Source organism: Alosa alosa, chromosome 16 (assembly GCF_017589495.1).
Source record: "Alosa alosa isolate M-15738 ecotype Scorff River chromosome 16, AALO_Geno_1.1, whole genome shotgun sequence".
NCBI lineage: Eukaryota > Metazoa > Chordata > Actinopteri > Clupeiformes > Clupeidae > Alosa > Alosa alosa.
This window is the reverse complement of record NC_063204.1, coordinates 32,939,002-32,955,324: the sequence shown is the minus strand read 5'-3', so window position 1 is coordinate 32,955,324 and position 16,323 is coordinate 32,939,002. Positions and strand designations below refer to the sequence as shown.

The following is a 16,323-nucleotide window of genomic DNA, read 5'->3' as shown; positions in this document are numbered from 1 at the left end:
CGAAATTTCTTGTGAAGCCGCTAAACAGGAAGTGAGCTCATATCTCAACAACCCATTGATCTATCATAACCAAACTTAGTCCATGGACTCAGGACCCAATCAGGGGGACGCTCAAGAAATCTGGTGACCTTTGACCTCTAGGGGGCGCTGTAATTAATAAAACATGCCTTTTGGCCTGTAGCAGCAGTTGTGCTTAGAATTAAAACCCACTAGTGGTGTCTGGTACTACTGTTGAAGGTCCTTAGGCCGACCCAGGCCAACTTGTGATGTCATCGTAATTGATTCGGCCGCCATATTGGATTAAATCAAAAACACAAAAAAGTGTTGGCAGGTCACAAATTTCATCTATTCCTCACCAAAATTGGCAGAGACCATCTTCAGACCATGCCTGATGAGTGCACTGCTTTCTGGAACAATTGACAGAAGCTTTGGCCTGTACCAGCCAATCAAAATTTCTTGTGAAGAAACCAAACAGGAAGTGATTTCATATCTCAGCAAGCGCTTTCATGTATCAAAACCAAACTTAGTACATGTACCTCAGACCACATCGGGAGGACGCTCAAGAAATTTGGTGACATTTGACCTCTAGGGGGCTCCGTAATTGACAAAAATGCATTTTGGCCAATAGTTGCTGATGCACATTATTTTGCAATGGAAGTCAATGGCAGCCCTTAGAACCGTCTGGTAAAAAGTTATACAATTTTGCACACTAATTGGGGACAGTCCAATAATTCATTTCACCAAGTTTCATGCGGCACCTCAAAAGCTCTAGTGCCACCAACAGGCCAAAAGTTGGACTTGTGTTCCACGGGCGTAACTTTTGACCTGTTGACCCGAATGGCAAAATGAGGTATCATTGGAATCCTTGGGCCAAGCCGAGTTCAACACACCCTATGACGTCAATTTTTGACCTCTGTGTTTAAATCACAGCAAGTGTGATCATATCTCAGTCAATCTTTTATTTTTGATGTGAAACTGATGACAGCGAGTTCCATCCAGTTAATTCTAATGCGTCGCGTGCAAGGGTGGGCGGAGGAATGGGATGGGCAGGGGCGGTTCTTGGCGGTGGGCTGGCTGGGGGAGGGGGGCGACACTCAGCCCTGGTTCAGCCCCCACAAAATCAGTTATGTTTTGATGTGAAACTTGACCTTGTAACTCAGCCAATCTTGGGTTGTATGGCATGGAACTTGCTGTGACTGCTTAAGGCTATATGTCTGATGCAACAGCATTGACTTACATGGCAAATCTGGCCTGCTGATCTCTCTGCTTGGCCCCCTCATTGCTGCTTGCAGCTATATTTATTAAGGGGCCAAGCAGCCCGAAGCTGCAGGGCAACCCTTTATGATTCTATCTTTTCTTCCCTATTATTATTACGCTTCCGCCATTGAAGTCTATGGCAGCCTATAGAACCGACTGGTGAAAAGTTGTGAAATTTGGTACACTGATTGGGGACAGGCCAATAATTAATTGCACCAAGTTTCATGCCGGCACCTCAGCTCTAAGCGCCACCAACAGGCAAAAGTTGGACATGCGTTCCGCATATACGTAACTTTTGACTCGTATGCCCAATTGTCAAAAATGAGGTATCTTTGGAATCCTTGGACCAAGCCGAGTTCAACGCACCCTATGACGTCAATTTCCGCCATGATGGATTTTCCGCCATTTTGGATTTTGTCAAAAACCTTTAAAAAGTTTCCGCGCCTCACATAGTTTGTCCGATTTTCCGCGAAAACTTAGCACATAACACCTTCAGACCAAGCCGCTAAAAAGTTATCGATTTTCATCTTGAACTATAACTGTTCACCCGTAATATCAATCGAAAATTTCTTGGCCGCCGCAAACAGGAAGTGAGCTCATATCTCAGCAACCCATTCACCTATCATAACCAAACTTAGTCCATGGACTCAGGACCCAATCAGGGGACGCTCAAGAAATCTGGTGACCTTTGACCTCTAGAGGCTGTAATTAAGAAACATGCCTTTTGGCCTGTAGCAGCAGTTTTGCTTAGAATTAAAACCCACTAGTGGTGTCTGGTACTACTGTTGAAGGTCCTTAGGCCGACCAAAGCCAACTTGTGATGTCATCGTAATTGATTCGGCCGCCATATTGGATTAAATCAAAAACACAAAAAGTTTTGGCAGGTCACAAATTTAATCTGTTCCTCACCAAAATTGGCAGAGACCATCTTCAGACCATGCCTGATGAGTGCATTGCTTTCTGGAACAATTGACAGAAGCTTTGGCCTGTACCAGCCAATCAAAATTTCTTGTTGAAGCCATAAACAGGAAGTGATTTCATATCTCAGCAAAGCATTCATGTATCAAAACCAAACTTAGTACATGTACCTCAGATCACATCGGGAGGGCGCTCAAAAAATTGGTGACATTTGACCTCTAGGGGCTCCGTAATTGACAAAATGCATTTTGGCCAATAGTTGCTGATCGCATTATTTTGCAATGGAAGTCAATGGCAGCCCATAGAACCGTCTGGTAAAAGTTATACAATTTTGCACACTAATTGGGGACAGTCCAATAATTCATTTCACCAAGTTTCATGCGGCACCTCAAGCTCTAAGCGCCACCAACAGGCCAAAGTTGGACTTGTGTTTCTGGGGCGTAACTTTTAACCTGTTGACCCGAATGGCAAAATGAGGTATCATTGGAATCCTTGGGCCAAGCCGAGTTCAACACACCCTATGACGTCAATTGTTGACCTCTATGTTTAAATCACAGCAAGCATGATCATATCTCAATCGATCTTTTATTTTTGATGTGAAACTGTTGACAGCAAGTTCCATCCAGTTAATTCTAATGCGTGCTTACAAGGGTGGGGCGGGGTGGGACGGGCAGGGGCGATTGCGGCGGTGGGTTGGCTGGGTGAGGGGGCGGCGACACTCAGCCCTGGTTCAACCCCACAAAATCAGTTATGTTTTGATGTGAAACTTGACCTTGTAACTCAGCCAATCTTGGGTTGTTTGACATGGAACTTGTTGTGACTGCTTAATGCTATATGCCTGATGCCACGGCATTGAGTTGCATGGCAAATCTGGACTGCTGGACTGCTGAACTGCCTGCTTGGCCCCCACATTGCTGCTTGCAGCTATATTTATTATTATTCCGCCATGGAAGTCTATGGCAGCCCATAGAACCGTCTGGTGAAAAGTTTTGAAATTTGGCACACTGATTAGGGACAGTCCCATGATTAATGTCACCAAGTTTCATGATGGCACCTAGAGCACTCTAGCGTCACCAACAGGCCAAAGTTGGATGTCGTTCCACGCGACGTAACTTTTGACCCGTATGGCGATTGTCAAAAATGAGGTATCGTTGGAATCCTTGGACCAAGCCGAGTTCAACGCATCCTATGACGTCAATTTCCGCCATGATGGATTTTCCGCCATATTGGATTTTAGTGAAAGTGAAACTAAAACTTCACAGGTCACAAATTTTGTCCGATCAACACCAAACTTGACACACTTGATCTTCACATCAATCCTCACAAAAGTTATCCCTTTTAGCCTCTTGAACTCAAACCGTTAAGCCCATAACAGCCAATCGAAATATCGCGGCGAAGCCGCCAAACAGGAAGTGAGTTCATATCTCAGCAACCCATTCATCTATCATAACCAATCTTAGTACATGGACTCAGGACCCAATCAAGGGGACGCTCAAGAAATCTGGTGACCTTTGACCTCTAGGGGGCGCTGTAATTAAGAAACATGCCTTTTGGCCTGTAGCTGCAGTTGTGCTTAGAATTAAAATGCAATAGTGGTGTCTGGTAATACTGTTGGAGGTCCTTAGGCCGACCCAAGTCAACTTGTGATGTCATCATAATTGATTCGGCCGCCATATTGGATTTAATCAAAAACACGTACAAGTTTTCGCAGGTCACAAATTTCAGCGGATTCTCACCAAAATTGGCAGAGACCATCTTCAGACCATGACTTATCAGTGCATTGCTTTTTGGAAAAATTGACAGTAGCATTCGGCTGTAACATCCAATCGAAACTTGCGGCGAAGCAGCCAAACAGGAAGTGAGGTCATATCTCAGCAACCCTTGCATGTATCAAAGCCAAACTTCGTGCATGGACTCAGGACCCAATCAGGGGGACGCTCAAGAAATCTGGTGACCTTTGACCTCTAGGGGGTGCTGTAATTTAGAAACATGCCTTTTGGCCTGTAGCTGCTGTTGTGCTTAGAATTAAAACACACTAGTGGTGTTTGGTAATACTGTTGGAGGTCCTTAGGCCGACCCAAGTCAACTTGTGATGTCATCGTAATTGATTCGGCCGCCATATTGGATTTAATCAAAAACACATACAAACTTTCGCAGGTCACAAATTTCAGCGGATCCTCACCAAAATTGGCAGAGACCATCTTCAGACCATGACTTATCAGTGCATTGCTTTCTGGAACAATTGACAGAAGCTTTGGCCTGTAAAAGCCAATCAAAATATGCGGCGAAGCCGCCAAACAGGAAGTGATTTCATATCTCAGCAACGTTTTCATGTATCAAAACCAAACTTAGTACATGTACCTCAGACCCCATCGGGAGAACGCTCAAGAAATTTGGTGACCTTTGACCTCCAGGGGGCTCTGTAATTGGCAATAATGCATTTTGGCCAGTAGTTGCTGATGTGCATTATTCTGCAATGGAAGTCAATGGCAGCCCATAGAACCGTCTGGTAAAAAGTTATACAACTTTGCACACTGATTCGGGACAGTCAAATAATTAATTTCACCAAGTTTCATAGCGGCACCTCAAGCGCTCTAGCGCCACAAACAGGCCAAAGTTGGACGTGTGTTCACGGACGTAACTTTTGACCAGTTGACCAGAATGTCAAAATGAGGTATCATTGGAATTCTTGGGTCAAGCCAAGTTCAACACACCCTATGACGTCAATCTTTGACCTCTATGTTTAAATCACAGCAAGTGTGATCATATCTCAGTCGATCTTTTATTTTTGATATGAAACTGATTACAGCAAGTTCTATCGAGTTCATTCTAATGCGTGCGTGCAAGGGTGGGGCAGGGTGGGGCGGGGTGGGATGGGCACGGGCGGTTGTGGTGGTGGGCTGGCTGGGGGAGGGGGCGCCGACACTCAGCCCTGGTTCAGCCCCACAAAATCAGCTATGTTTTGATGTGAAACTTGAACTTGTAACTCAGCCAATCTTGGGTTGTTTGGCATTGAACTTGCTGTCACTGCTTAATGCTATATGTCTGATACAACGTCCTTGAGTTACATGGCAAATCTGGCCTGCTGATCTGCCTGCTTGGCCCCCTCATTGCTGCTTGCAGCTATATTTATTATTATTATTATTATATTATTATTATTAGTAATGGTTGAACTTGACAGTACACCAAGAGCCGAGACGAGAATCAGATCAGTGGATATTTTCTTTGCTGGGACACGGCTGTGCTGAACCCTCTCGAGTAAGTGATATTTATTGATATATTGCGACATTCACAGTAAACATTGGCCTTTGTGGTTTTATAATCATCATGTATATTGATTATAATGACATTTAATATTAGGACTAGCAGCAAAGTTTGTCATTTTGTGCAACAGGCTAACGTTATTGTTAGCTGTAAAGATCATGTGAGTTGTAGCCTATTTGATTGAAAATGGCAAAGCTGATTTAAAAAGGCACACATTGTTATTTGGTCTGGTCTTTTTTAATGTGTCGCTGTTATCCATATATACATGCTATATATACTATGCTAGCGGCATGTAGGTGCTAGCTAGCATGCAAGCACTTGTCTGTTATGATACAGATCAAAACGAAAAATGACGGTTCCATGCTATCCATGTGGGGGTACATGCCCACCAAGTTTCGTGTACCCCGGTCTTTCAGTGTCCCGGGAATCCTTGTTGGTGTACGTCACTAAATGTACACATAAATTATTTTATTGTAAGGCCCCCCATGAACGAAAGTACACAAAACTTTTTGCTTTTTAATTTTTAACTAGGTGGCGCTATACATGAAATAAGTGGTAACGGGATGGGTTGACATGCCCCCTTAAGACCAACATACATAAAAAAGATGGACCTCCTAGGCCCTACGGTTCTCGAGATATTCACAGAAAACTGTCTCCGGCCACCTACAGGCCAGTTGGTGTATAGTAACATAAATTAATTTATTGTGTGGCCCCCCATGAACGGAATTCCACAAAACTTGGCGTGCATACAGATGGTGTCATAATGATCATACACTTCCAATTTCGTGCAGTTTTGACTATGTTAGGTCACAGATACCTTCAATTACAACAACTCATTTTTACTTTTTTGTGTTTAACTAGGTGGCGCTATACATGAAATGAGTGGTTATGGAATGGGTTGACATGGCCCCTTGAGATCAACATACTAAAAAAAAAATGGTCCTCCTAAATCCCACGGTTTTCGAGATATTCACAGAAAACTGTGTCGTCCTACCCTCCTTCGGGGTCCAGTCAAGCGGGGTTACAGATCAAAACGAAAAACGATGGTTCCATGCTATCCATGTGGGGTTACATGCCCACCAAGTTTCATGTACCCCGGTCTTTCAGTGTCCTGGGACTCATTGACGGAAATTTGGGCATGCGGAAAAAAATAAAAATAAATAATAATATGACTAAACCTATATGACCGCCGCTTCGCTGCGCGGCGGTCATAATAACAGCGTGTTTGTTGTGAGAGCACGATTTGACGCCAAATCTGTCAGCAATGTCATGTTAGACCTAGCTTCTCACCTCGTTTAGTTAGTGGAGCAGTTGTGTAGACTGAATTCTTGCTGTCAGTAGAGGGATAGTAACAGAAAGACCAAATGTTGAAATGTTCCCGTTTTGGGTAAGAAACCTGGGAAATGTCCCTTATTTTCAATGCTCAATGTTGACAGCTATGGGCTTTAGTAGTAGCCTAGTCTGTCAATGGACTACAAAGCCGACTCAGTCAATGGATTCTAATCAATGGTAGAACAAACACGTATCTCCACATTTGCAGGTCAAAATCCTCGTACATCCATTTAAATGTGATTTTGGAAAAATGGCTTTAAAATAATAAAACTTATAAGTATGATAATATGCTAAGTCATCATACGAACTTTGATAACACAATGTTGAATTATTTAAAAATTACAAGGTTTTTTCAATTCCCTGAAAACTAATGGATTTGGACATACAAGGTTTCCGCCCGACAGTGACATCTTGTTTAAGTTTCTGGGGTGATGACCCACACTATAAATAAGGCTATTAAGTGCCAGAAGGCTCACCACACACCAGCTTGAGGTGGAGAGTGAGGGAATGAACAAATGAGCCAATTACACTGGGGGATGATTAGGGGGCCAGATTTAATGAGCCATCTTGGGAATTTAACCAGGACATTGGGGAATCCACTGCTCTGCAATAAGTGCTAGGACCTTGATTTAGCATCTCATCCAAGGACAGTATCTCCTACAGCACAGTGCCTCCGTTACTGCATTGGGATCAATTTTTCGATACAATAATACAGGAGTATGCTATTCCAGATAAATGTTCCATCCACCGTCTGAGATATGCAAACAAATGCCAAAATTTAATCTTTCCTTGAATCTTGCCCCTAAATCTAACTCCAGAGGGTTAAAATACATTATAAATTGACACACTTCCTTTAATCCAAAACTATGATTTGTGCCTTACCTTATATTCCTGTTGTTGTCTCGTGCAGTGGACATCACTACAGTAGGGATTAGGTTTCATCGACATGGTGGGGAAGAAATCCTGCATAGCATTATAACCTAGGTAGTGACTTACTGTCCCAAAACCAAGCAGGAACCTGTCAAAAAGGAGACATTAAGACAAGTGCACATATAGTGAACCCCGTTCAGTCACAAGCAAACATTTAATCAGAATGTCAGAACAACTTTATTCATATTTATATGATTATGAGGCATGGCAAAACCAGGCTCAAGTCGCAGAGACGCAAGTCGCGAAAAACGACTTTGAAGTTTTTTTTTTTTCAAAATTAGTTATTTTAGTTTTTTTGCAGAATGTGCAAGTTGAAGTCCTAAAGAAGCAATTCCATGTTTCAGATAACAGCATTGGTTGCTTTAAAAGTGTATATTTTGTCTTTGAAAATGGTTAAGTTTCAGGAAGTAAACCAGCGTTTGAATTGGGCGTGACTATTAGTGCTCTTTTGTTTTGTCGGCCAATCAGCTGTATGCTAGAAGTAACCTCATGGCTACTTACTGAACCAGTATGCTGTTTGTTTACAATTGGAATGGAGATGGACAAAGCACAGCGGATTGCAGATGACCTGAATCTGATGATGAAGGCGACTTCATTACATTGGAGAACATCCCTAATCTAAAGCTGACCTTAGCCGAAGATAATTGCAACGAGGAAGATCGTAAGATATCAGATGCTTTTTCCACAGTTACATTTGACGGGAATAAAGTTTGTGTGTAAGAAACTTTATCCATTGCTACTAGCTAACGTAGGCCTACTGTCGTTAGCTATTGGCACCATACTAGCCAAAACCCATTACAGATAGTTTCGGTGGGCAATTAATTTGAATAATGCGAGAATGTCTTGTTTTGACTGATGGCAGGGTGCCTTGCATCGTGTGTGCATTCAAATGCACTCATGTTTGTTTAGTTCGCGTTTTAGACAATTTTTTCCATTGCTAAACCTGCTAAATCCATTGCCAACCTGGTGCCTTGCACTGGGTGTTCATTCAAAATAACATGGTTTGCAAACGTGAGCTCATGTTTGTTTTAGACTACTTTATCCATTGCTACTAGCTGGTTCTGTAACCCATTACAGATAGTTTCGATGGGTCATTAGCACTGCAGGCTGACAGATCAGTGATCGTGACAGGGGGAGGGTTGATCTTAATGTCATGTAAATGAGGACCATTGTGTTCCCCTCCCATGGATTGAGGGAGAAAGTAGTCAAATTGAAAAGCCTGATTTCTCAGCTTGTAGCTTTGAGATGTGTATACTTTAAAATGGCTACAACTTATTCAAATATTATCATGATCTCCATGAGTGAGACATCATTGGATAGCTTTAAAACTACACTTTCAGAATCTGTGAATAACTCAAAAATGTCTCTGGGGAGACATGTTCCTGGTTTTGCCATGCTTGGTCACAAATATTGGTTTATAAATACAAGAGCTGTATTTTCACTTACTTAAGAACATTTTGCACTAGCATCCCAGCAACCACACCCATGGTTGTAGGCAGGCTGGCTGCACAGACACCATCTCTCTTCAATGTCTTCTCATCAATGTTTGCTGCCACAACTAATGGGGGAGCGCACTGCCATGAAAACAATATTAAGCAAAGCTGTGATCAGAATGTGTTGAGCAGAGCTGTTGTAGGGTCGTAATCATGTGTCCATACATTTCCAGTAGAAGACATGAAAGTCAGAAACATCATAAAAAATTTACATTAGATAACCTTAATTTGTCTTAACAAGCAAATTTGGCTGTCAGTGTGTTTAACAAATTTGTCTTGATAAGATGTCTTAAAATAAGTCAAACTGTTATGTCCCAAGATGGCAGCGCGAACGCAGGGCGAACGCTTCGCGACGCTCCGTGTCAGATTTTGCGAATTAGTGGTAATATGCTTGTTTATCTCAAGTATTTTCGGTAAATACAGTTTAGCGTACATATCGTACACCCAACCGGAACTTTTGGACATCGGTTCCTGCAATTTTGACATTGTTACTAGCGTAATCCCAGAGATTGCTAAATCAGCGAGAACTCCGAACATTGCCGCACCGACCGGAAGCATCTTCAAACGGGCACGCAAACATAAACAACACAGGGCCTCTTGCTGTGGAATCCGAGCAAGGTTAAAGCTCAACTCGCTCTTCCAAGCCTTTTCCTCGGCAATATTCGCTCCCTGGCGAACAAAATGGATGAACTGCAGCTGCAGATCACCACACACAGAATAATTATGGACTGCAATATCATGATTTTAACATCTCTGACCTCTCTTGGACCCTCAACACCTCTACCCTGATCAAGAAGGCTCACCAGCATCCTTTCTTCCTGAGAAGACTAAAGAAGGTCCACCTGTCTCCTCAGATCCTGGTGAACTTCTACCACTGCACCATCGATAGCATCCTCATCAACTTTTGTCACAGTATTCTATGGCAACTGCTCTGCGAAAACTGCCCAATGCATCACTGGTTCCTCACTCCCCTTCATCGAGGCCATCCAGGGCAAGTGATGCTTGCATAAGGTGCACAGCATCATCAAAGACTGTTCACCCCACTCCCCTCTGGGAGATGTTACAGGTCTCTCCGCACCAAAACCAGTAGGTTCAGAAGAAGCTTCTTTCCTGCGGCTGTCACCCTACTGAACTCTAGCTCGGCATCCCAGTGACAAACAACCAACTAAGCCCCCCCCCCATACATGATGTTCATACATTGTTCATACATCATAGCCATATTTATTCTGCTATTTATACATATCTAACACACTGCACATATTTATGTTTAACCTTTTTGTGCCCGTGCCAAATATTCCATTTTTGGTGCTGGATGACCTCCTCACAAAAGAAACAACCTTATTTCTTGAGTATATTACATACCATCAGTGGAATATACATATCATTGTAATCAGAAAATTAGTTCTATGAAATGAAGTAAAATACATATAGTAATGTTGATATAGTAATGAACAGTCTTTGAAATACTCTCCAAATGCATATCCAAAATTTGTCAAAATTTAATTTCATTCACATAAAAATGTATTTTATCATATTTCGCTACACGATATGTATAACATGTTCAGCATGTTCAGTGGGCTATTTAACAGAAAAATCTGAAATGGAATATCCTTAACCTTTCAAAAGTTATGATAAATTTGACATTTGACACTGTTGATCACAATATTTTACTACACAGACTAGAACACTGGGTTAGATATACAAGCATAGTTATCAACTGGCTAAAATCATATCTACAAGAGAGGAGCTTTTTTGTTGCCATCGGAAACTGTACCTCACCAACGTCCTTGACCTGTGGTGTTCCCCAGGGGTCGATCTTGGGGCCATTATTATTCAACCTGTATATGCTCCCACTTGGACAAATCATCCAAAATAATTTAATTTCATAAATTAGCTATGCAGATGACAGAAATGTACTTAGCTCTGTACCAAACGACTATGGTCCCTTTGAATCTATGTGTCAGTGTATAGAACAAATCAACACCTGGATGTCTCAAAATTTTCTTCAGCTGAACAAAGAAAAAACTGAAGTAATTATATTTGGTAAAAAGGAGGAAAGACTTAGGGTTGCCACTCTCCTTGTCACAAAAGGGTTGAAGGCAAAGGATACTGTTAAAAATCTTGGTGTAATAATTGACAGTGATCTAAATTTCAACAGCCACATAGATCAGCTTTTTACCATCTCAAAAACTTTGCCAAACTTAGAGGACTGATGTCAAAACATGACTTAGAAAAACTCATTCATGCATTTATCTCCAGCAGGGTTGATTACTGCAATGGACTGTTCACAGGCCTTCCTAAAAAGACTATTAACCCTTAGAACCCGATTGACGCAAAGTGCGTCAAAAAACACACCCTTTCTTCTCTGTTACATTGCTCCGCGACTGTTCATCACAAGATAAAACCTTTATTTTATGACAGAGAAGAAGTGGGGCTTTCCAAAGAGACTACGCACTTGTCTGTACGATCAAGTATGAAAATTAAAAAAAAAATCATGAAATTAAATAAAATTGCATCATATTTAAAGTCTATACTTCTCTGCGTTCACCTGCGCACCCATTACTCTCGTTTGAATTACTCGCGAACCCGTGATCGCATAGATATGGCAAGCATATCAGATGAAAGAGGAGAAACAGGGCTATCCATTGGTACCATGGATATAGATCTTTCTGGCTTATAAAAACAGACGAAGTGACTGCAAAATACTAACGTCATGTACACAAACCAACGCTGCACACCCATTACTCTCGGAGTAATTACTTTCAAGGACCGGATCGGATATATATGCCACGTATGTTAGATGAAAGAGGAGACACAGAGCCATCATTTGATACCAAATTCATCCTTCTGGGTTATAAAACAGACGAAGTGACAGCAAAATAATAACTTCATATAGCTGGACTTACCCCACGCTTTTTGTCTGTTTTTTGTGGCAAAGCATGTTTATAATCCAACGCTATCGTGTGTTTCTCTATGGCAAAACATGTTCATAATCCGGTTTTGAGATCCTAGCAAATTCCTGCATGGCATCCAATTCAAGGCTCACATTGCATCCCAATTTGTTCAACAAAGAAACACCTTTTTTGCCTTTACTTTGTTCATGGCAATGCAGTAAAAAGTTGAGAATCATCATGAGTGCATACACCATAGTCACACATGCTAACAGGCAAACTTGGGTCAAGTCAGGTCAGATCAGTTAAGTGTCACAGATATGGAGTGCAGAATGGTTATTTTTTCATCGCTAAATAAAAAATGGCATTTATTTCCGTAAATCACACACCACATATTTCTGTAAATTGCTCAGCCCCAGAGTATCCCTCCAACATGGCAATTATATTGCCCGTTTCAGGACAGTCTGCCCTACACACACATGAAATGCATGTAGAGCTATGAGCTTGCTGTGGTGAGATACAGGTCAAAATATAAGAATTTTTGTAATATGATTTTTATATTTTAATTCTTTAAAAATCTAAATAAAATCAATGCTAGTACTAATACATGAAATGATAGCCTAGACTCTGCTGAAAAAAACAATATATAATATGTGTGTGTGGCACTTACAATGACCAGAATAAATCCTTATGAATAAAGGTAGTGAAAATGCCCTAAAAACAGCTTAGGGTTCTAAGGGTTAAACAGCTTCAGGTGATACAAAATGCAGCAGCTAGGATTCTAACAAAAACTAAAAGAACTGACCACATTACTCCAATTCTTAAATCCCTGCACTGGCTTCCAGTAAGTCACATAATTAACTTTAAAGCACTATTGCTTGTTTATAAATCAATAAATGGAGCAGGACCTAAATACCTATCAGACATACTTCAGCAGTACACACTTTCTCGTCCTCTCAGGTCCCAGGTGAAAAACCGGTTAGTAAAACCTACTGTTAGAACTAAACATGGTGAAGCAGCTTTTAGCTGCTATGCGGCTAAGCTCTGGAACCAACATCCGGATGACATCAAAAAGGCACCAAGTGTAGCCAGTTTTAAATCTAGACTTAAGACCAAACTGTTCTCAGATGCACAAAGTCACAAATTCTGAATCTGCCATGAAAATTATTCTACCTTGTCTTGTATTACTTTTTTACTACTTTTGCCTTTTTTCTTATTAATTATTCTTTTATGATTTTATGATTTTACCTTGTGCATTTTATGTTTTCTCTTTATTATGATATTTACCTTTCGAACTATTATTTGACTATATTGTCCTTCTATGCTTTTATTTGTTATTACTGTTTGTTTTTGTTTATGTAAAGCACATTGAATGACCTCTGTGTATGAAATGCGCTATATAAATAAACTTGACTTGACAGAATTCACATTTAGAATGATTTAGAATGTTGACAGAATTCACATTCTCCTTCTCACCAACAACATAAAAATATGCATAAAAACGAATGAAGTCCGACACAATGGTTTAGATTTATTTGGTCTATAAGAATAAACCATTTATTTGTATAGAAGCAAATGATACAGTCAATAAGAATTACCAAAAAAAAGCATAACATTACCAGTAGTACAGGAAGTAAATATGTATTTATCTAAGAACATTTAGGAATAGAGACATAAAATACATGTGATTCAACAGATACAACTTATATATTTCTTATTTAAATCAGTATAATATGAAAACTATGTACATATAAGATAATAGAATGTATTATTATTATTATTATTATTATTATTATTATTATTATTATAAATATTATTATTTAATGAAAAGCTAGGAATACAATCAACTCAACAATGAATGTGGTCTAAACATATGAAAGTAGATTACATAGTAAAACAAGCCTGTGGAGAAAACATGTACACACACAAACTTACACAGAGGGGGGCAGACAACCTGAAGATTGAACACTAGGGTTGGACACAGGCTTAAAACGAAGTGGGAGATGAAATTACCCAGGATACCGTGCGAGCTCAGCGAGCCGGCCAAATGTTTCATATATTTTCGCAAATAAGCATATTAAAATTTCAAAATATGTTGGAATATGTTAGTTTGATGCACATCTGATGACCGATGGACTGTTGAGTTTGAACACTAACGTTAGAAATATCTCACGAAGCTATCTGACTATGTTCATGATGCTTTGAGAGAGTCTGCCCATCAAATAACGTTATATATCTGATCTGGGTAGTTTCGTCAATATTTAAGGTGTGTGTTCTGGCGTTCACATGAACACGAATATCTTGGTTGATTAACCAGACGTAGATAAACCAGCACAGCCCACACAACAATGACCGCTGGAATGGACATGTTCCTGAATGAAAATAGTAGCAGGCTACTACCGGTAGACACGTCGGCGCTGCACATGACGTAGGTGAGCACGTTCGCCACGCTAGTTGCATATAGTGGTGTCCCAATTCATAGGGAAAGATCTTCACCTCCACTTCCCTTGTCGAGGGGGCTTTAATGTTGAGGGCAATCAAAACCAAGTGGAAGTTTTAAGGGGGGAGAAATGGGACGGGCCCTAAATCTCTGCCGTTTTTTTTGTTCATTGCATGTCAAGCGCCATCACTAACGTCTTTCTCTGAACACATCCAGATACAGTTAGCTAACATAAACACTAGATGTATAAGCTTAAAGCAGAGGGGTGCACCACATAGGCTATAGTGGACAGTGTTTGACAGCTTGGCTGAGCCCATGCCAAATAGCTTACTTTAAACCAATATCACAAGCTCCTGTTAAAATCTAGCAGTAGCAAAAGGCTATGAAACAACAACAGTAGGCTATACTTTACACAATCACCTTGCTAATGCGCTAAATGGCATTTATTTGAAATGTTATCAGCAAAGTTGTAATTTGTACTTTTTTTTCACGGCGTCTTCCGAACAACATAATGACATGATATTAATCTTTCATGTGTATGAGGCCCATATAGCATCACAATGAATATGAAGATCATGCTAAAAGTTAGCTTGCAAAAACATAAATATGTAGGTTACATGCATTGATATCCCTGAGCTGTCAAAGAGGCTACGGAACCATCAGTCAGTCACTAGGTGAAATGTAATCATATGTGAAATGTAATCTTTTTCTTGATGCCAGCCAGGCAATCAGATTTAGGGTAGCTAAACCCTTGTGTAATGTGTGTAAAGTTACTTTGCATTTTCAGGTTGTGCTATTTTGAGTCACCCAGAATGCATCAATAGTTTAGTCTACCTCTTCTTGTGTGTGTGCGTGTGTGCGTGCGTGCGTACACATACAAAAAAAATCCCAAAACTACAGATGCATGTGTGTATTACATTTATGGTTTTCACCTAGTGACTGACTGATGAAATGCAATGGTGACATTTCTGACAGAATATATGATTTCACATCATATTTTCTATAACTACATATTGAGGAGTAAAAATAGCTTAGTCTATTTCATGTCATGCATCTTAGAAAACGTTAGATGAAGCACATCTGATGTGTCATTTAGTCAGGTTAGCAAGCTATCGGAACGCTACCTATTACCACCAGTTCCGTATTTCCGTTCTCTTGCGTGTATGTGTCACTTAATATTCATTTTTATACAAACCAAGACGGCGGATTCCTAAAGAAACGCAAGCACTCACACCAAGTGTATCTAAATTAGCTATGTACCAAAAATTACATTTTACCGTGACTCTAAGAGCTGTAAACAGTGTTGTAAGGCTGCGTGTACAAATCCGCTTGGAGCTCCATTGGAATTTTGATTTGCGACGAGAATTCTCGGTCTACGAACAAAATGGGTGATAATTGGAGGTGGATACCTAAGGGACGACGTGGACTAAAAGGTATCGGAACTTGTGCTTCTGTGTCCCTATCAGCGTACGAAGGAAAAGGGTCAGAGAAGCTTCCTCCCTAAAACAAGGACCTACGGGAGAATGACAAATCAACCCCAAACCCACCAAATAAAATGAATTAATAGAAATGTTGCCATATTTTACATATGAAGTATTATATGATGTCTGTATGCTACTGAGACCTTGAATTTCCCCTTGGGGATTAATAAAGTATCTATCTATCAATCTATCTTATATATAATACATGCAATCAAATACATACTACTTACCAAACTGAGGATGATGGCAGGCCACTCTCCTCCTCCTCCCCCCCTCACTCAGCAGCTCCTGGTCAAGAAGGTCTTCATCTTCTTCCA

At 40.6% G+C, this 16,323-nt stretch overlaps 1 protein-coding gene across 1 annotated transcript in view; it reads right to left on the bottom strand.

Annotated features, from left to right (window-relative positions):
* uba5 (ubiquitin-like modifier activating enzyme 5) overlaps nt 1-16,323 on the bottom strand; it is a 59,965-nt gene that overhangs the window by 23,947 nt on the left and 19,695 nt on the right. Inside the window, exons 8-9 of the mRNA XM_048266493.1 lie at nt 9,148-9,275; nt 7,654-7,789 (exon numbers count right to left, since the gene is read on the bottom strand). Of these exons, the coding sequence (XP_048122450.1) occupies nt 7,654-7,789; nt 9,148-9,275 (264 nt within the window). The remainder of the gene's footprint in view (nt 1-7,653; nt 7,790-9,147; nt 9,276-16,323) is intronic.